The 22,827-nt window shown below is 35.5% G+C and overlaps 1 protein-coding gene across 1 annotated transcript in view; it reads right to left on the reverse strand.

Moving 5' to 3' along the window:
• Positions 1 to 13,856, reverse strand: part of LOC6644623 (serine-rich adhesin for platelets) — a 53,856-nt gene extending 40,000 nt beyond the window's left edge. The window contains exon 1 of the mRNA XM_002067436.4: positions 13,378 to 13,856. Coding sequence (XP_002067472.2) covers positions 13,378 to 13,713 — 336 coding nt within the window. The 5' untranslated portion in view covers positions 13,714 to 13,856. The remainder of the gene's footprint in view (positions 1 to 13,377) is intronic.
• Between the last annotated feature and the right edge of the window lie 8,971 nt (positions 13,857 to 22,827).

A 22,827-nucleotide genomic window follows, 5' to 3' on the forward strand; every position in this document is an offset into this window, starting at 1 on the left:
GTGAATTCTTTTTCTTTCGATTGTCCTTGTGGTTGTTGTTGTTTGTTGTTATTGTAGGTCAGATCAGTTTGCATAGGCAATGAAAAAGTTTTTGCCGTTTGCTGCCTCAACGAAACGGACGTGAGACAGAAACCCTTGAAAGTTTTCTATAATATGGCAAACATTAAAAGTTCATACGATGACTTGGCCAAGATGAGAATGATGATGATGATGATAATAATGATAAGGATTCTGATGATGATGAGAGTTGACCAACTAAAATTCGAACACGTGCCAAGACAAATGCTAAAAGGTAGAAGCCATGGTCAGGATTGTGGAAGAGAGAGAGAGAGAGAGGTCAAAGCATCTGGGCCTGTAATTGAATTTATATGAAAAACCATTTAATTGCTTTAATTAATGGCTCTGACGTGGCAACAAGCTTTTATGTGCATGGCTGTGTTTTTTATTTCTTGCATTGAAACAGATTTAATTTACACATTTTTTTCCTATTTTGATTTTTACTCGATGGGAGAAGTCAAACATTTAAAAAATAAAAACAATAATAACAAACAAAAAACCTTTAAACTTTTGCCCTGTATAAGAGAAACCACTGAATTTCAATTGAAAATCGATCACTCAGTCATGCGAGTTGGTGTGTGTGTGTGCTCGTGTATGTGTGTGTGTGTGTGTGTGTGGCGTGGCTTTTCTGTAACTTCCGTTCGGCGCTTAAAAGTGTGCTATGAACTATGCATAGCTTTAGCTTTTGGCTCTTTCTATCTCTCTTACTGTCTGCTTTTTCTTCGCTTTCTCTCTCACTCTCTCTCTCTCTCTCTGCTACGATGAGTGAGTGGTTTGTGTGGTTTGGTTTTTGGGAAGTGGGTTAAATCGGTACTTCTTTTTTCTATTTTTTGTCGTTTTTTGTTTTTGTTGTTTTTTTTTTTTGTGGGGGCATATAAACAATTCATATGCATTGCCTTTCACCGCATATCCTTTTTCAACCTTCTCATCCTTCTTTGCCGACTCTTTCAATTTATCTGCCTGAATGTTTTGCTGTCTGTGTGTGTGCGTGTGTGTGAGTGGGTGTCTCACAAAATCTGTCTTGCCAAGAAATTGTCACGTTTATTGGTCGTATTTGCTGTTGTTGATGGCATTTGATGATATTCGATTGATTTGTGTGTCGATTTGAAAATTTCAATAATACAGAAACACACACACACACACACGCACACAGAAAGTTAAGAAGAAAACATTACTTGTAAATGGAATAGTCATTTTTTGTTGTGTGTCAAATCGATGACTTTTAGTAGCAATAATTTTTACAAGGAAACTATTCAATTATCCATGAAATGTTTTGTTAGAAACTGAATACTAATTGAAATGGTTCAAACAGAAACGATCAGCTTCAATCGTCAAGTGAATCTAACTAACTATTAGGGGGGCTAATTAGTTTAGGTTTTTTCCTTTTATATAGATAAAGATTTGAATGTATCAATAAACATACCTATATACATATACATATTATTGACTATTGGTAAGACTTTTGCAAAGGTAATATGATTTATTGATGACCCAAATGGGCTAACTAGTAACTGCAATTGGCAATCGCTTCATTACACCTTGACCACTTAACCATAGAAAGGCACACACGCAGACTTACAAGTACAGATACACACACATACACACACATATCAATACACACACACACACAGACAGATAATTGTGACCCATTCTACCTGACAAATTGTTCATTCACTCAATAATTCAAACCGGATAGGCCAGTCTGACTATGAAATGTAATCTTGAATAAGTTGGCCATTTTCTATGCACATTGAATTGGCCCCACATACATACATGCTATAGTATATATGTATAGTTTAACCCCCATGCTCAACCAGACAACAACGCTTGAACTTTGCCTTCTTGACATGACCCCATCACCCATAACCTACGTGGCCTCCTGCCCCTTTAGTCGTGCTATCTTGGCATACGCAAGTAAAGATTTTTACTTGAACACCTTTTCGCAGTCAAGTGAAGTCAACTGTCATGCAGTTTTAAACAGTTTACGAGGCGTATGAGCGATATTTACGTCTCTTGAGCAAGAGACAAACAAACAGACAGACGGGCAGACAAAGAGAAATTGTATAAAAGCTATTCCTATGCCTAGACTTTTTTTATGGTTATCTATACAAGTTTATTTTACGCTATTCGCACTCTGGGGCACTTGATTCAATGGTTCATCCAATACACAAGTAGCCAACTGAGTACGCCGCCAAAGACGTGTGTGTGTGTGTGTGTGTATAGTTAAGTGGGTGCAATTCACTTTGGTTGGTATATTTCTTCTCCGTGTTCGCCGTTGGTCTCATTTGTTGCAACAGGAAATTTAATTACAAGACAAAATGCCGACATGCAAGTATCACATTATAAATACAAATGCAAACAGAGGCAACACACACACACACATGGACAAACTTTATAGAAACACGCACAAACACAGACACAGACACACATCATCATGTGCATTGATTAATTTTTATAATTACCCACATTTATATTTTCTGAAATGAAATGGTAAATCACTTCAAACTATCAGATATCCATAGATTATGGCCTCCAATATTGATTCAATACAAAATTGATTTATTCTCTTCGCATCGTTTGACATTTTTCAGCGCATTTCATTGATATCTGACTATCCGATTCGATGATTCAATGCGAGAATAATGTATCAATCAACCAAATGTAATGTTCAAATATAAAACTTTCGTCAAATCTGCTAAGTACTAACTAAAGTAAAGTTGACAATTAAAGTTTGGCTATATAGAAAATGAAAAAAACTTTATGTTAATAGAAGGAATAAATGATAAAAATTTCACTCCAAACAATAAATGATCATTCAACACTAAAAATAAAACCAATATTATTGATACCACAGAATATTTGTGTGAATATATTATTAATATTAAAATAATTAATATTTAAATAATTAACAAAGACCTAGACTCGAGGCGACAATTGTTCTTCAAAATCAGTTCATATTTTGAATTCAACGAATGATGATTGGGTTATTTCCCTTCTCCCGGAATCCCTGTTCATTTTGGTCCTTCAAGCCGGCTTCCCTATTCAATGACAATTCGGTCATAAATATTCAATCAAATCTCTATTAGACATATACCTATATATCTAAGGCCAAAAGAGTTTCGAAGAAAAAAATAATTTGAAACAAGAAAGAAACGAGCATTGGGCGGGACCCATTTAAAAATGGTTAAAGTTTCGATTTCCAAATATAGTTGTATATCATAATATTCTTACTTAGCTTACTGTAATAAGATTTCTCTACATTTTTACTGAGATATTTCTTAATTACTTAGACCTTTTTATCAGTGGTTTTTATGGCAGACATATCTTTTAGTGTAGACATCTGCTTGAATGCATCCAAAAGGGCAAATAAATCATTTATTCTAAAAACGTGTACACCTTTTTTCTGTGCAGTTTTGAAATGGGTGCAAGTGAATACTGTACAAATTTTTTGAATCGACAGCTACACTTTTTACTCACTTTCATGTTGTACAGCATTTAATGGGTACACTAAAATTGGGTACACACTATATTTATGGTACACTATATTAGTGTACACTTCACTTACTGTACAGTGAGTTAAGATTATTTGCTTGTTGCAAGCAAAATTTAATGAAAGCATACAAAAATAAATCAAAATAAAGAAAATAAAGAAAAAAAATCAGAATGCCATATGCAAGAAAAAGATAGCCAATATAGCTGTTATTATTACAAATTAATTTCACAGAATAACTTATAAATAAAACTTTTACATTTGAGTGCAAGAACATAATCTTATTCACCTGTCATCTGTGGTTGCGATTTTACAGCGTTTATAATTATTAAGAGAAAGCTCTTTCTGATGACAGCTCGGCTAATAATTTGCAAGCAATCTTAAAAAGTAAGGGAAATTGCTGTTTGTTGTTTTTCCACCAACTCAGAACATCAAAGTCTGCGCTATATGGAATATTATACTCATTTTTACAGATGAATGAGAACACATATTCACTGTACCAGTGGTGTACTGTGCTCCCTTCTTCTAGCTACTCGAATATACTGTACAGCAAAGAATGAGTACATTTTTTTTTAAGAACACTTAACTACTGTACAGTACTGCGGTGTTTGAAGTGAATACATTCATGCAGACCTCTATTAAAGTGGTCCGATCAGATAAGTCGTTCAGTTAATTTCAATTAGACGATAAAAACATGGCTATATGGACTGCTCGGCAGAATGGTTTTAGGCTTAATATTATTTATTTTTTCGTAAATTTTTTATAAACCTTTGTTTAGCAATTCCATATTGGGGTTAGGATGAAAACAACTGGAAAGTAACAGGGTTTTCTGACAAGGATATAGCTTAGTCAAAAGTATTCCGTTTTCAAATATTGAATATACTTTGTTGTATGAACACTGTGAAAAGAGTAAAGTGAGTTGTCAGATCTTTACTCGTTTAGGCTATTATGCAATTCTCTCATCGATACCTACTTAACTAAAAGGCATGCCAGAGAGAGAGAATTATTTTATTTTATAAATTTCATTTTTATGTACATTGTGTAGGAACCATAAAATTGTGAAATTTTATACTTGTTTTAGAAAGTAAGGGAAAATTTTTGTCTATTTTCGTCATATTTTTTTGTTTAATAACATGCAAATCAAATAGAATTTTCTCTCTTTCTATATATGCATGTACATACATACATATACATATATAAACAGAAAAGAGTTGGAGATACAGTGAAACCTCGATATAACGAATCTGAGGGGGATCGCAAAATTATTCGTTATATCTATTGATTCGCTATAGGTACTGAAATGTAAAACCTTAGTCCTTTCAAGGGACTTAACAAAAAATTCGTTATATTGGGTTTTTCGTTATAACGAAGTTCGTTATATCGAGGTTTCACTGTAACTAAATTGTGAATTGAACTAAATGTTGACTGACAATATAATTCATTTGGCCGCAACCCATCGATAACAGCGCCAATCTGCCACACACACACACATGCACACATGCACACATGCACACCCACCCACACAATGACCAGTATATGATATTGTATTTCAAGCACTACCCTCCAGTTGTAACACCCCCTTGGGGCAACCAACTCCGGCCCGGAACCAGTCTCCTCTATGCATTGGAGCATTTGCTGGTCTCGTTCTCATATTTGTAAATATTTGCATTTTTGCGCTCTTGTCGCGCAAGCGGAGCGTATGCAATCGAATTGACTCTGTATATTGGCAGCTTTTCAACCGATACGAACATACAGAAATACCATTTATATACATATATGTTTGTATATATACTGTAGCATTTATATATATAGATGTGTGTGTAATGGCCTGCGAACAAGACATGCTTGCCATACGTCCCATAGGGCCAATAATAGCAACAACAACAACAACAACAACAACATCAGAATCAACAACAAATGGTTCAACCAACATTTAAACATTTAAATGAGCGCTTAAGAGAATTGCATTTGCACAAAAGAGTTAAAGTCAAATTCTATATACAAATAATAAAAAAAGTAACACATTTCATTTAACTAATTTGCGTTTTATTGTTTGCGGACCAGTTGGAAAATTTTGTGGGTTTCGTTACGTAAATTCGGTTTAGTTGTTTTTTTTTTTTTTTTTTTGCTGCGGTTTTGTTACGTCTGTGGTTGGTCTAAAGCGAAAAAAAATATTTGCATTAAAATTTAATTAGCCAAGTTAGTTTTCCCATACAACATTTTGAATGCATGTCAATGACTCAATCGTTAGCAGTCTAGCAATTCTTCAAATTATATTGCCAGACTCACATGTTTTAGTGCGGCTCGTTATCGATTTAAATGTTGAAATATCGATTATGAACCATCATTAAGCTATCAACCTTTCCATACAACATTTTAAATTCTTGTCAATGACTCAATCGTTAGCAGTCTCTCTAACAATTCTTTAAATTATATTGTCAGACTCAATTGTTTTAGTGCGGCTAAACTCGTTATCGGTTTAAATGTTGAGATATCGATTATGAACCACCACTAAGTTATCAACCTTCAGGACCATTTCAACTATCGTATAACTTTCATGGAAACAATCAATCAAACAAGGGCCAAATAGTTAACTTTAACCTTGACGACAATTTCAAAATTATAAAAAGACTTAATCTTTTAGAGTTGAATTTTTTTAGTTGGCATTGGTTTCGTTTATATAGAAAATGAAAAAAAAAAATAGTTGTTGATGTATCTAACTCTCCTGTCTGTCAGTTAACCTCCATCTCGTTGGCTTTTTGTATAGAATAATAGTTTTCTAACCGCTTTTGTTAACCATTCTAACAAAATGTCTTATATTAAAATCATTTTTCTTTTCATCATTTGCTTGCCATTTTGTTGAAACTTGATATTCTGATCGTTTGTCTATCTCTATTCAGGTAACCATTGCCATCTCTCTCTCTCTGATAACCATTGCCATCTCTCTCTCTGTCTGAATGCACAATAAAAGCTGCTCAATTGCTTGCCGGGACGGTTTATTGTATCCGTATCCACCATCAATGTCTTCGTCGTCGTCGTCGTCGTCGTCGTTGTTGGTCAGCAGCGTAAACTTAACAAGCCACTTCACAAATGTTCAGCATTCAACTGGATTTGGCCAAGCAGAAGCAAAAGGCTATGAAGGATGCGGTTCCACGTACAACGCAATTGCAAAAGAATGCACTGGACGGGCATAAAATGGTAAGAGCATTGGACAGAGCAGAGGATGTCGCTGGTTGCTTGGAGTTGTTTGGCAACTGAATCCCCCAATCTCTCTCTGTCTCCTTCTCTCATTCAAATGCAACGGAAATGCGTTAATTATGCAATGCGCCCATTCAAAAACTCAGACAAAAGGGAGAAGCAAAAAAAAAATATAATATATAACAAATAACGAGCTTGGTTATTACATTTTCCACATGGCTTGATTCAAATACTCTACAATAAACTTTTTAAAATCAGTTTGGTTATAGAAAAATATATGTCTTCTTGTAATATTTTGACTAAAAGTCAATATTGTAAGGGCATCAAAGTTTCGTATAGTTGATATTTTTTGTCATGGCTACTCAAGATGAATTCCTGTTACCATCCTGTTGAATGAGACTTGACATATTTGACTAAATAGCTACGTTAGCTGCAACTCAGTTGCAACACGAACTGTCACATTTTATAGAGTTAATCCCAGTACTTGGGTTGGGTTGGGTTGAGTTGCTACACAACTAACAGTAGTATCTGCAATTTAGTTGTTGTCTTCTTCGTTTTTGTTGTTGTTGTAAAGGCCACTTTTGAGTAGCGGGCTTATCACATGCCAGCAGCCAGTTTTGGTATTTCGTAACAAAAAGAAATCCTGTTTTTGCTGACTTTTCTGACGAAATGGCGAAAGGAAAAGGGTGTCCACCATCTCTTCACTTGCAATTAAACAAAATATTTTCTAACCCTTAACAAATTGCGTTTGCGTTTTTACTATTATGACTCTTAATTTGAATGTTTAATCATTTTGTTTGTCCTGCCTCATATTGAGGCCATATAACATTCAGTTTTGCCCTTTTTGCCATGGTTTCAGCATGCAAATTGAAATAGTTATGCCAAAGTTTATCAAAAGATATTCTCATCTCACTCTGTAGTTTTACAAGAAGGATCCTTGTGGGGCTTGGTGGCTGCTTGGCAATTATGACTACAAAATCTCCCAGAACGACGCCAACCCAACTCGACCCAACCCAACCCAACCCGACTTTTCCAGTTGGGCGTGGTTCATTAATACATCAAGCCTCATAGCTGGTGGTAATCTCCGTTAAGCAGAGTTCTGCCCTTGCCAACCCGTTGCGTTCTGTAGTCGGGACCTGGCATGCTAAAGAGGCGTAAAACGTTCTTTCACCGGAAACTTGTAAATGCAACTCGCTAATTATTTTCGGCTTAGCATGTAAAAAAAAGAGAGAAAAAAAAGCGACGACTTCAAGCTCTTCTCCCTTTGCCATGGCCGTCAAAATGGACTTGGGCTAGGATGGTTTCAAGTTTCCCTTTCCATTCATCTGTCCGTACGTCGTTTTTCAGTCCATCCGGTTTTAGCAGCAGACTATAGCAGTTATTCAGCATACTTGGCCTCCGCATAAACATATATTGCCATTCTTCTCTTCCCCTCCGCCCACTCATCTCCCCACTCTCTCTCTCTCTCATTCACTTGCATGACCAAGTTTTAACATTGCCAGAGCATAAATTTTCATTTACTACAAGAATTCGAAAATTGTAATTTCGATTTCCAAGAATGATTCCCCCTCTAAACTAACTAACAAAATGTACATATATTTTTTCTGCTATAATGTTTAGTAGATCTGCTATTGATAAAGTCCATATTGAGCATAGCTTTGTCATTCTATAATAACGTATACGCAGAGTGCACCCGCTAAGTTTAATAATACTCAGAATAAGCAAGAACATTCTGAATGCTTAAGTTCAGTGGTTAAAAAATTTAGAAAAGTTTACAAAATAAGTTCAAATCTATTTTTCAGAAACCATCCAGGTAAAATCAAGAAATTCATGTACAAATTTTATAATACTTTTGAATGTCACGTCTTAGCTATATCGGTCACAGATCGCAGCTCAGCATATCAAACAAGGTGCTGCTGTATAACGCTATACTGAAGCCCATTTGGACATACGGCATTCAGCTATGGGGCACAGCAAGCCATTCCAACGTTGAAATCCTGCAAAGATTTCAAAACAAGCTTCTGCGCAAACTGTTGTGCGCCCCGTTCTACGTCCGAAACTCAGTCCTGCATAGGGACTTGAATATCCCATCAGTTCACAGGGAGATTCCCAGATATGGGGTCCGCCACCTCGGCAGACTCACCAGTCACACCAACAGGCTTGCAGCTGACCCAACAGACGATCATTGTCTTCGCAGGCTGAAGAGGTTGCATCCCCTTGACCTCCCCTTCCAGACGGACCACAATTGGTAGTGCTAGCCGCACCTCCTTAATTTCGGGCAGTGAAGAGTGATGACCCCAAATCAACAAATCCTGTAGCGGCCTTTCATTTGATTGTATTTCAATGTAATGTACTATGTTTGTCAACAAATTTAATTATTGTCCTACAATGGACAGATTTTAAATATACTTACATACAAAAAAAAAAAAAAAAAAACGTCTTAGCTATAAAACTTTTAAGAAAACGTTTATAAAATCAATCCGTATGACTTTAGGAATCTCAGATCGCAGAATATATATATTTTAAAATTAGAAAATATATATTAAGTGTAGAAAATTCTACAAACACAAACATGTGCTTAATGTTGTCAAATGAATAGAGTTTTTGGCATGACAGGAGTCAACTGCTAGACACAAAACTTTGGGATTGAAATGTTTCCAAAGGGATTTTTTGAAATTTTATTAAAAAGGTTGCTTCTATCATAATTCGTCTTACTCTTTGAACATTTTGTTGGTAATAATTGAATGCAAGTTCAGTGAACTTTAATTGCGACTTGTTTATATCTGCTTCTATTGATGGCTGTTGTACTTAACTACCCGAAAAGAGGGTACCCAAAAACAGGGGATAGAGCTGGATGGTAATGGTGGCGGCATTGCCATTTCCGTTTCCGTTGCACGTACATGGCACTTGGCCTAACTACTTGCTACATGTTACATAGATAGACCTCTTTTACACGGTCTTTCGGCAGCAAACCGCCTGAATATGTGGCAGCAATATTATTATTGTTGTTGGTGTTGGTGTTGATGTTGATGTTGCTGCTGCTGTTGCTGTTGTTGTTGTCAGCTCGTTTTTGGCCTTGCTCTTATTGTAGTTAAGTTTTATACCGCCCATATTCTTCCGCTTTGCGTGTTGCACGTATTCCGCCTTTTCTCTTGTCTCCCTTATGGCCTTTTTGCTTTCGTAATGCGGTTTTTGCTTTTCTTCAATGTTGTCTTCGCCTGCGATGCCGTCGTCACCGTCGTCATCGTTATGTTGTCGTGTTGTTCTCGCCAGCCACATCCACCGCCACAGCCCCACTCATCTTTGCCAAGCTCCTTCATCAGCGTTTGTGTGTCCGCATCCGCATCCGCGTCAGAGTCATCGGCATCGGCATCGGCATCATCGTCGTTTGTGTGCTTTGCACTTAATTCCATTTTCACTTTCTTTAATGATGCTCAATTTTTTGCATCATTAATCTTTAGCGATTTTCAGCTTTACCAGTGACTGACAACAACAACAACAACAAAGACGACTAAACGGGTTTCTCTTCAGACAGGCATCCCTTCTATTCCTCTACCACTCGTTATTCGCCCGAAATAAGTATGCAACAAAAGAGTTAACAGGAATTCTGCTTACTTTTCCGCGTTTTTCGTTTTTTTTTTTATGTTCTGTTTTGTTGTAAATAATTATGTAAATTAGCAAGCATTTTGTGAAATATTTTAATTACTTACAAATGAAATTTGTTGCTCTTCTCTCTGTTGATTATTGTTGCCTGTATTTTAGCTTATGGCAATGTTTGTGCTAATTTAAGTGGCATTTGTAATAAGTTTCATGAAAGTTATTGCACAATTTCGCACAAGCGAAAAGGTAAACGAAAAGAGAACAGAGAAAGAGAAAGAGCCAGCGACAGCGAGACAGGTGAGAAATTATGTATTTATGAATAGTTACTCAGTTGAGGCAGCATTTCATACCCCAAAGCCAAGTGATTGATGATTTTTTATAGAAAAGTTCATAAATTTTCATTGTTATGCATTTAAATGTTTCCATTTCAAGATCATCAACAACCAGATCAAAGAAATGATTCTGAAACCCATGTCTTGTTAAAATTTGATTGTTTAATAGCAACTAAAAATATAAAAAAAATTATATTTGTTTCATTTTTTACAATCTACTTTAGTTTTTGTTTTTTTTTTGTTTTTTTTTTTGCTTTTCGTTTATGGCATGCAACTAGAAAGTTTTAGTGGCTGTTCTGGCTGATGTCGTTTTTCGTTGCTGTTGTTGTTGGGGCAGCAATTTCTTCTACTTCGACTAGCACTGTTTTATTTCTCCAACAATATTTTTTTGCCGTTTTCTTTTTAACAACTTTAGTGCAATATATTTTGTTTATTTTTTTTTTTTGTTGTTGTCTGTTTTCTTCTTGGTTTTAATACCCTTGCCTAAAAGTTACACTCATTTCAGTCCATTGGGAGAAAGAAGAATGACCATGCGTCTTCGCATTTATAGTCCAAATTGAGGATCTCGACAAAGAGAAGCTCTGAAATTTGTTTCTGTTGGGTAAATTTGACATGTCCACGCTATTTTTTGGTGTTGTTGGTATTGTTGGGGCAGATTGGAGCAATCGGTCAAAGATTTTTTGGTTTTCGGCCAGAGTGTACAAACATTGGCACGCCCCAAAAGTGTGCTTTTGTCTCTCTCTCTCTCTCTATGTTTTATTTTTTATTTTAACTTTGCAATAAAATAAAAGCCACATGGGGCAAGACACAGAGCAGAGAGCAATGTAGGAAGCTTGGCTAGCCACTGCCCCATGGCCACAGACACGAAACGCGAAACTATAAACCAAAAATCCCATTCAAATACATATATATATATATATTTATATATGCATGTACAGATATGTACTATACCTTATAGGGAGAAAGATATATCGTATATATCGCACATACATATATACATATATGTATGTATATTTTTTCAGTGCCCTGGGGCCGGTTTTCATTTTATTTTATTTTTCCATTTGTGAATTTATGAATTTCGACTTGTTTCATATCCCACCCCACATCAGCGCCCTCTTCTTATCCAAACATGTACCCCACCTCTCTCTCTCTCTCTCTCTTTTTCTCCCTTATTCCCATCGTTGGCCGCACATATGCGGTTTTATATATTGACACTTAAAATTTATGGGACTTGAAATCTACAAAATGCTGCCACATTTTGCTCTGACTCTGGCAAAGTTGGTTTCGGTTCGCTTCAGTTCGGTTCGCATGGCTTGGGCTTTGTTTTGGTCATGACAAAAGCTTTGGTTATAGTTACGCAGCTCTAAAAGGGTTCGAAAGGGTGCGAAGGGTGCACGGTGTATGGGCTGTTAAGTATGAAAAGTTAGCGCCAGTGAACAAAAGATGTAAACAAAGACAAAACAAAGCCAAAAAAAGAGAAAATCGCTAAGACAACTCGCCAAAAAAGCGTGTGTTATATTAACCGGCCAATTAGTATAGAATATTTCAAAACTAAAGTATTTTTTCAAATGTCTCAAACTAGATCATTAAGTTGATCAAAAATAATGGCCTATTATTTTGAAATTTTTGAATAGTATCTGTGATTACAGATCGTTAGATGTAGGAGCCCATAAATAGAAAAAGTATTATTGGTGGATGTCAAATAAAGGAAATTCGCCCTAGAAAGTATGCTTTATGAACTTAGCAATAAAAACATCATTAAATAATAATTATTTAACCAATTGGCATACAAAAAGAAGGAGAGAGAAAGAGAGAGAGAGAAAGGAAGTTAGTCAATATGCTGCTAATTAAATCTTACTTAAAAAATCTATCAAAAATAAATTAATTACCAAGGGCCACAAATTGGACAAAAGGCAAGGCCAAAAAGCAAAAAAAAAAAACAAAAAACAAAAAAGGTAAACGTGGCACTTTCCATTTCACTGCTGATTTCATTTCGTTTAGTTAATCAGCTTATTGGAGCTTGAGGCTGAGACCGAGCCAACATAAAGAAATCGAAAAGAAAACAAAAAAGAATACTCAACAAAGTTGGCAATTATAAGAAACGACGGCGTCGCGTCGGTGGGTCAATGGTTTGGAAGGTCGGTGGGTGATTTTAAACAGCTGTGAAATTGCAAAATCAAATTCAATTTACACAAAAAAACCAACACAAAAAAAAAATAACCTCCCCCCTGGGGGAAAAGAGCAAAGCCAAAGAAAAAGACTGATAGGAATAAGGAAAGCCCTTTAAGCCAGTTTTGGCCACATTCAGCTGGCAGCTGTGCCAAAAGAATGAAAATTTAATTAATTACCAGATTATCAGATGAAAAATTTAAATATTAAAGTATGGTTCAAATGTTTTTTAATGATTTGTTATTATCATGAAATGAAATTGGATCTGAGGCTTTAACGATCTCTGGATTGGCCATTGCAATGAAATGATTTCTTTTGGTTTCTTATTCATAACTTTACTCTTGCTACTCATTGGTCATCGAACACTATTGGCATTCAATGAAGCAATGAAGCACAAGCCACAAAAGTGCAACATTTCTAGTTCAAAGGATTCCAAGTGTGCCATTTTCTATGTAGTCATATATTGGCCATATTATTGATTTGTTGACTGATTGCGTTAGAGTGTTGAAAATACATAAATAGGACTCTTACCTGGGTTGGTTGTGTGGCCAACAGTTCGATTGGCTCCACTGGCTGCGATTGCTGTGTTCCAACTGCTGATGATAGTTGTTGTTGCTGCTGCTGTTGCTGTTGCTGCTGTTGCTGTTGTTGCTGTTGAAATTGCTGCTGATAATGTTGCTGCTGTTGATATTCATATTGCTGTTGCATTTGATATTGCAATTGCTGATACTTTAAGTGTTGCTGCTGCTGCTGCTGTTGATGTTGGCCATGCACTTGGAATTGACAGCAGCAATAGAAAACGATTGCCAGCAATTGGAACGTGTTGGCAACTTTGCGTGCTGTTTTATTTATTGCTAACGACGGCATGTTGCCGTCGTGTATTTTGTGTTTTGCTTTGTGTCCTGTTTTCGGTATTCTATATTCCCTTTGTGTGCAAGTATTTCGCTCTGTTCTTTGTCTGCGCTTGTGTGTGTGTGTGTGTGTGTGTGTCTGTCTCTCTGTGAATGCCTTTGTGTGTGTGTGTGTGTGTGCCTGGGTGAGTGTATATATGTGTGTGTTACGCTGCCAAGTATGCAACACTTTTTGGGTTGTTGCCGCTGTTTGCCTTGGCTTTCGTTTCCTTTAATCCTGTGTCTACCAGTTGCAAGTTTTCAATGCTTTCAACTTGCTTGTAAATTTTGTTGCTTGTGCTTTTGCTGTTATTGTTATTGTTTTTGTTGTTGTTGTTTTTTTTTTTTTTGGTTTTTTCTTTATTCTTGTTCTTGTTATTCTTGGGTGTTGCTTGCCTCAAAACTTTTGCCCCAAAATGTTTGCCACTGAAAGAAAAACAAAACAGAACAAAACAGAAACGAAAGTAAGTTAAAGTTGTTCTTAAGTGTCAGACGTAAAAGAAATGGTTTGTTTATTGTCTGCCACTCGATAAAATGCTATGATATTTTTTACGCCCTAACGAGGGCAAAATACAAAAAAAAAAAAAAACAATCACCTCCCCAATGTGGTATAAAATGACAGTTATTTCCCCTCAGCTTGAATTTAATGCATATTATAATATTTTCTTTTAGATTTTACAGTTTTAACCAAAACGAGTGAAGAAGCATTAGGCTAATTTTTGAGAGTCTCCATATTTAAGCATAACTTTTGTTAAGTTATAGATTTACTAAAACAAACATAATATTGGCTATAAGTCAGTTATTAGAAAACTTTTTTAAAATAACTTTTGAAAACTCTTTGAAAGATTCTTTAAGACTTAAAAAATGATCCAAAAATGGTTTAAAATGAGCTTATTGAAAATGTGGCAAGTAAAATTTATTATTTTGCTAAGCAAGACCAGAAAGGGAGATTTTTATATCTAGTAAGGAAGCGTGTAACAGAGAGAGATAGGGAGAGATAAGTAATTGCCGCTTTTTTGCTGGCCATTATTGTCTCCCCATTTTTAATTTTCTCTCATTCCCTCATCTCTCTCTACCACTTTTTCTCTCTCTCTCTCTCTCTCTCTCTCTCTCTCTGCTCTTGGCTTGCCGCTTCAAAGTGCAATTTTGCAGTTGCTTTTATTGCATAGATATTATATCTATGCCCGGCCTCTTCTATCCATGAAACTTTAGCAGCAATGCAAACACATCATGCTCATCCTCATCCACAACATCATCTTTAACTCATCTCATCATCTCATCATCATCATTATCATCATCATCATCATCATCGTGATTGCAATTATCGTTTTGCTAGCGTTTTTTGGTTTGGCCTACGATTTTCTCAGTTTTTCTTTTCGCTTTAATTGAAAAGTGAAATTATTTTATTATACCAATTGAAAACTTGTTTTTCGTTTTAGATTGCAAGTGAAATTACTAACTGCATTTTTGCATTAATTAGTTTTTGTTTTTAAGCCAAATTATGTATATTTTTCGTTTTTAAAATTATTAAATAAGAGATGAAAATATGTCCAATTATTTATGATTGAGGTTTAAAAATTGAATTTTCCCCTTTACATTTTACCTATTTTTCTCTTTGTAACGTTTCGTTTGTCTTGGTTTGCATTATATTTTTGTTATTCATGAAGAAAGCAAACTTTCAACTTTAGATTTTAAGCCTTGAAGTAGTCGAAGTTATATAAGCTCGCCAATTATTGCTATTAACTATGTCGAGACTGACTAATCGAAGTTCAAGAATATTGTGTTCTATTCATTTGGCCACCACTGTGCTAAATATATGTAAGAACAGAAAAGTGCAACAATTGAGATAACACATAAAGTAGCTCATAACTTCAGTTGATTATTGACTCAAAGACACACACACACACACACACACACACACAGAAAATTCCAATAAAAATTGGAAAAAGTCATAAAAGTGGAAAATAAGTGGAATCAATGTCTGCTATCAATCGTTTCCTGTTGCCATGTAAAGCACTTTTAATGGTTCAAATCCGTTGACGGCCGTTAATTTTATGTTCCAGTCAGTCAGTTTAAAGGAGATTTTTGGTTACTTGTTTCTTTTTTTTTTGTTCATTTACTTTTATTATTATTATTACAACTTATGGCCACTGAAATGAGGGTGTAACTTTTGGTTTTTTATACCCTTGCAAAAAGGGTATATTAATTTTGGTCAAAAGTGTGCAACGCATAGAAGGAAGCATCTCCGACCATATAAAGTATATATATTCTTGATCAGCACGACGAGACGAGTTCAAATAGCCATGTCCGTCCGTCCGTCCGTCCGTCTGGATCAACGCAAACTCCTCCTAGACCGTAAGAGCTACAGAGCTGAAATTTTGCATGTAGGCTTGTATATACTGCAGGCGTTGTATATCTCGGATTCAGCCGGATCGGATCACTATATCATATAGCTCCCATACAAATGGCAAAGTCACGAACAGTGACTTTTCTTAATAACTTCGTTATTTTCTGAGCTATTGTCGTGAATTTTAATATTGGTGAGTTAATTACACATATAAACGACTATGCCAAATTTGATCAAGATCGGGTGACTATATCATATAGCTCCCATAGGAACGATCTTTCGAAAACAGTGACTTTGGTGAATAACTTCGTTACTTTTGACGCGATGGCTTTCAAATTAAACATTTGTTAGTTTAATATATCTGTTAATGATTGTGCCAAATTTGATAAGGATCGGGTAACTATATCATATAGCTCACATAGGAACGATCGGTGGAAAACAGTGACTTTCATCAATAACTCCGTTATTTCCTATGTAGGCCGTTCTTTCGCAAACATTAGCCTTTTTAGCTTAAACGTTTTTCCACTTTTGATGGCTATAGGTAAGGAAAGAGTTACCAAAAATGTTGCAAGGGTATACAAACTTTGACGTGGTCGAAGTTAGCCCCGACCCTCTGGTTTTTTTTTTATTTTGCATACCGAGTGTGAAATTTATGATAAAAACGTGCGACACTGATAAGGCATAAAAACTTTGACTACCATGGCCAAAAAAAAAGAACTTACAAAAGCAGGAACAAGCACACTAACTTAACACTGGAAAAGAGCCTTGAGAACGAGTGGATAGAGAGGAATAGTTGAAACACCTTGTTGCTCGTTAGGGTAATAGTTGCAGCATCCTCTTCAACAGATTTGCGCCTATGATACACAAAATTGCAACAAAATTTTACGTGTATACACACACACACACACACAGTCATAGCTTACCCTCAGGCAATAGTTGGCCATATGCAATCAGGCAACACGGCGCCAACATGGGCCACGATGATGCAGGCCAGCTTTCCCTGCTCTTTGCTTGGCACAAGCATCAAACTAAATTGGCCTTAGGGCTACTACAACTGCTACTACTACGGGCCTAGTACGCATTTCTTTTTGTTGTTGCTGTTTTGATTAAAAGCATCCCGGCCTTTGAGGCCTCTGAACCCAGCGAATACACACACACTCACACACACACGCATAGTGAAAAGGTAGGGGCCTCCCTTCCTCATTCCACTCTCTCTCTCTCGCTCTTAGTTGGAATGAGTTGAAACTTTTCGCAACCAAATGAAACGCTCAGCTTCTGTGCGTATGTGTGTCTAATTTGATTTGCATACCAACAAAATTTCGATCTCACACCGTTTTGCCATTGGCAATTGCCATTCTGATTGGATAGGTAATGGCTGGTATGCGGGATGGGGCGTAGAGCATGGCATTTGGGGTCCTAACTTCAGTCAAACAAAATGAAAGTTACGGAGTTTTCCAGAATATAGCTGATACCGCCATGGGGCACAATAGGCGACTGTGTCCAGCATTAGTAGTATGAGAAAATGGCATAAAAATTGAGAGAATATTTCACAGATACTTGTTGTATTTAAGCCAACTTCACCTTAGGGTATAGACTTAAACAGAGGAATTTTCAACGCACTTGTGATCTTCAGAAAAGGATTCGATGAAAATCGAATATAGAAAAATTTGTATGTCTTTTGAACAAATTCTTTGACTTTTGAATTTAAGTTTTGAGTGTTTTGATCTTTTGATCCTTTTCTTACTGCGTTAAGATAGTATATCTGTAATAAGTCATTAAGCTTTCAAAACCTTTAGCGACTTAGTACTAAGGACTTGACTTTGTTTTTTGATTGAAACGCATTGATCGAAGAAATGCCATGCCACATAAGTTGAAGAAAGTTTAAACTTCGGCTAGAGTAAAGTTTAATCCCAGTCCTTTGGTTTTGTGCTAATCGTAATGCTTTAGCAATTATCTGTTTGGAGACACAAAATCCCAATTGGTTTCGTTTTTGCCTTTGAGATTTTGGGATTATATTTTCTGCTTTCACATAGCCAACATGACGTATGTGCAATTTATGTATGTTTAGAAATCTTTGTAGATACAAATGTATATTGCTAAACGTATGTATGTGTGTGTGTGTGTGTGTGTGTGTATGGACTAGGTATATATGTATTTTAATAATGACTAAGTGAGTTAGACCGAGTTGAGTTATTGGTGGGATAGCATTTGAGTGGCCCAGGCTCAAGTGAAAATGTTTTGGCAGCCAAGGCGAGAAATGGAAATTCCCAAAACTAATCAGCAGCGAGCACGAAAAACGTGCCACAAGACATGTGAGAAATGAATCACACATACACACACACACACACACAGGAGAGTGAGAGTGAGAGAGAGTGAGAGAAGTAGATATGCCATCGAGGCCGTTAGTTGGGTATCTCATAGTCTACTTTTCGGCTACTCGAAGGCTTCGTCAAGCGGACCGTTAAATAATAACACGCATTTTTCCAATGCTTGGTTTTTTCATGTCTCATAAAGCCCGGCAAAGAGACAGCGAGAGAGAGAGAGTGATAGAGAGATAGAGATAGAGAGGGAGAGAATGAGGGATATAGACAAGCTACCGAGAAGTGCACACTAGACCATTAATCAAATGCCGGCCCTTATGTGCGACAACAGACAAAGTGAGTGGCTAGAGAGAGACAGAGACACAGCTGGGGGAACGACAGGAAACGGAAGTGTTACACTAAGCTATTTAGTCTGAATATGAATTTGAAAACTACCAAAAAATCTGGAACACGAATTCTGCATATGCTGCTGAATTCTAAATTCTAAAAGGCCTTTCCAAACAAATTAAAGCAAAATAGTTAAATATTTGTTTGCCATCGTTTCATCTTTTTCAGATATAATAAGTACATAAAAAATAGAAATGTAAAAAACGTGTATAATAGATAGACAAATGGAGTGAAAACAAAAGATCAACTAATATTTTTGAGAAGGAAAACAATCGATAACATTTCTAACTGATTACTATCAGATGACTTCGAGATGACGAAGAAACTAATTGCATCAGTTGACAGAAAGGTAAAACCATTCTGTTTTATTCCCTCTCCAGTTAGGGTTATATTATTTATTTGTCGAAAGTGTATAGCAACTTCGTACATTTGCACTTGCAAAAACAGAAAAAGTTGTTCTTATAGTTTTTTTATTTTTGGTTTTTAAACCTTTTTTGCATCACATTTTGGCATAGTTGTTCTTGTTCATGGCAAATAGAAAAATTACACAGGCTCGCATACTCAAACACTTACACACAAGTACACATACACAAACACACACTCACACATCTATAAATATTTATTAGTGCAGCTGTCGGAGCTGGCTTTAACTTTTTTTCCTTCTTTTTGTGTAAGCCTTGTTATTGCCATAGGCCAAAGGCAAAGCCAAAGCCAAAACTTTTTTGTATAGTTTTTGCCTGACTTTACCTCGACGTTTCACACCCCATCTCACCTTATCTTGGCTCATCTTGTCTCATGTATGTATAACACGCACACTAATAGATGCAAATACATACATTAGACACCAATACCCACACACACACATGCTCCCCAATAACTTTATTCGGAACATGTGTTTGCGCATTTAGTTGCCCATCTAACTATGCCATATCCAAAACATACATACATATCTGGCACCTACGACCATAACTATATGCTTACCTACATATACATAGACAAATACATACATACAGCAGACTTTGCCAAGTCAATTTGATGAAGTGAGAAGAAAAAACATCAGCTAAACTATGTGAACTGAAGGATAGTGAAGATAGACAATGGATATAAACGGGGAAAAAACTCGATTGCCTCTTGATCACAGATTACAATAACATTATGCAAATGGAATGGAGTTAGAAATGCCATTGAAATGACATATTATTAGTTTTATTCAAATGCAAGCGACAGAATGAACATGCAAAACAAATTGAAAAATTTCATACTTTTCAATTGAGAATTGCCTAAGAGGAAATCAAAAAACGAAACGATTTTACCTAGAAAACAGGTCTAATTTTGATATCTTAGAATTACCACCGATTCGCATCCTGCTGAGGATATTCCCTGAGGTTTCTCACTTGAAGTCAGCATAATTTGTGCTGTCTCTTAATCGACAAAGTTGCTTACCCTAGTCGGAGATTATATTTAAATCTTCATACTATGTATAATAGACCGAGTGTAGATAGAATCATTTGCATAATCAGTAATATAGATAGGACAGAGTAATGTAATTTTGAATAGATAAGATTTACTTTACTTCAAAGCATTCTACACTATTTTTTGTAGTAGATTGTCTGGTATTGGCCGAACTAAGCCAGCATAAGTTTTCAGGGTCATAATGCTAATTTGAGGTAAATATTTACTTAAGCAACTCGAGATTTCAGTGTTGAAAAGTGAAAAAATCGGGAAAGCTAGATTTCAGTATTGGCAAACGCTATTTTTTATTTGGCGCGTTGTTTGACCGCCCTGGCAGCCAAATATTTTACTCTGAACTATAAAATTGAGGAATATTCGGCTGCTCTGGTAGCCGAATATTGTATTCTAAACTATAATTGTTCTTTAAAATCAAGAAATATGGTAAACTCAACAATATTTTCGTTTGTTGAGAATAGTGCGAACAAAAGTTTCAAAAAGCCCGCGTATTCGAGTGTCCGAAATTTGGCATTTGGCAACACTATCTCAAAATTTGGCAGCTTCTTTTAGCCGTAAATTGCAACTTTTAGCTATAATCCCGAATACGAAATAAATCGCCAAGACGCACCTGAGGTCGTACTCCTGGAATTTTTCTCGTTCGTTTGATACCAAATTTATGTAGTTTAAGGCTGTTTTGGGCCCGAGTAAATAACGTAAGTAAATATTAAGTTGAAAACTTTCAGAATTTTTCAAATGAACTATTTGTCCATTTGTTTATTTCGCTCAGAACTATTTTTAGGTAAATGAATAAACATTGAATCATCGTCTCAGTGATCAAAAAATTTGGTAACAGAGTTCTGATAGAACAAGGCCCGTACGATATAGAAAACCTGCTAAATGGCTAGTCCGGCACTGAAAGTAAGAAACCTAAGCGGAAAAATATATACAAGAATTTGAATTTTAAAGATGAAAATGCCTTTAGAAACAGTTTTCAGTTGATGTAATCATTGAGTTGCGTTTATGAACAAAGACTTTGTGGTCAAATGAAATATATTTTGTGAGAGATTTCAATTACCCATTCAAATTTATATATAGACATACATTCACAGGGATTCACATTGGCCGTTAGAGCATAATAAAGACAATTTATGGATTTTAATATTTACATATAAATATTTTTATGAATATTTCTTTTTTTTACATTTATTTTTGCGCTTTTTGATGAACTTTTTTGATTTGCCGCGTGATAATTAAAAGGCATTTTTAATGCTCTGTTGATTTTGTTGGCGTGTTTATGGCTATGTTATTTCTTTTACTCTTTTTGGGGGCGTGGCCGCTTAGAGAGTGTGATCACTGATCACAGAGCGAGACAGACTTTCGTTTTTTTGTTGTTGTTGTTGTTATTGTATTATATGCGTTTGTATGGAATGTAATTGCCACATGAATTTTAGTTAATTAATTTTCTATGAATTGGCAATTGGATTGAGCTGAAGCTATGCAAAAATATTTGATACAGCTATTGAATTATTTAAACAAATTTTAGATTTCCATACATAGATGCAGATGAAAAGTGGCAATGGGTAAGAGAGATTTATTTGCATGTGTATGTGTGTCAAGTGTCAAAGCTGCCAAACATTTGACAATTTATGTGGCATCAGAATCAAGCGATATGTTATTTGATTATTGTATTGTACGTTTAATTGTTTTTACAACATTATTGCCATGGCCATCTGGGACGGTTATTAAATCAGTTTATATTTTAATTATGAATAATTAATATCCATTAAATGCAATGCTAAAATCCAAATTCCAAAATATACATTGTAAAATGATTAAATACTCCAATGCATATGTAATGGACAACATACACAACATACACACATACATATATACATACTGTACAAACACATAGTTAGAAGCCATAAACCATAGGTACATAATTAAATAGGTTACACACAAAGAACACCATAGTATTAGATCGATAACTTTTCAAACAAGCTAGAATCCATCCATCAGAGAAGAAATACATTCGATAACCTTCCAAGCATGGATCTAACGATCTGTCAGAGGTGAAAAACAATCAAAGCCTCTCCAAATGAGAATAAATCGATCTGTCAGAGAAGAAATACAATCGATAATGTTCTAATCGCGGATTTAATGATTTGTTAGAGACGAAAAATAATCGATGACTTTCCAAACAATGATGTATCAATTTGTCAGAGAAGAAAAATAATGAATTGATTTTCAACCAAGAACAAATAGAGATAAAATGAAGACTTTGCAAAAGCATATACAACATATATATATATGTATACATATATGTATATCTTATCCTAGTAATCAGTTAATATATGAGTATTTACACATAATGAAAAAAAATACTTAATATAAATTAAAATTAGTTAATGTCACTTACCCATTTCAATTAAATCGATTTCAATTAAATTCTGCTTCTCTTCGAGTACACCAATAAAAATGCAAATAAAGTCATTCCGTTTATATGTATATACATATATGAATATACATACATACATATGCATATATGAATATATTCACGTGTGTGCGTGCGTGTATGTGTGTGTCTGTG

The sequence above is a fragment of the Drosophila willistoni genome (assembly GCF_018902025.1).
Source record: "Drosophila willistoni isolate 14030-0811.24 chromosome XL unlocalized genomic scaffold, UCI_dwil_1.1 Seg142, whole genome shotgun sequence".
NCBI classification, from domain to species: domain Eukaryota; kingdom Metazoa; phylum Arthropoda; class Insecta; order Diptera; family Drosophilidae; genus Drosophila; species Drosophila willistoni.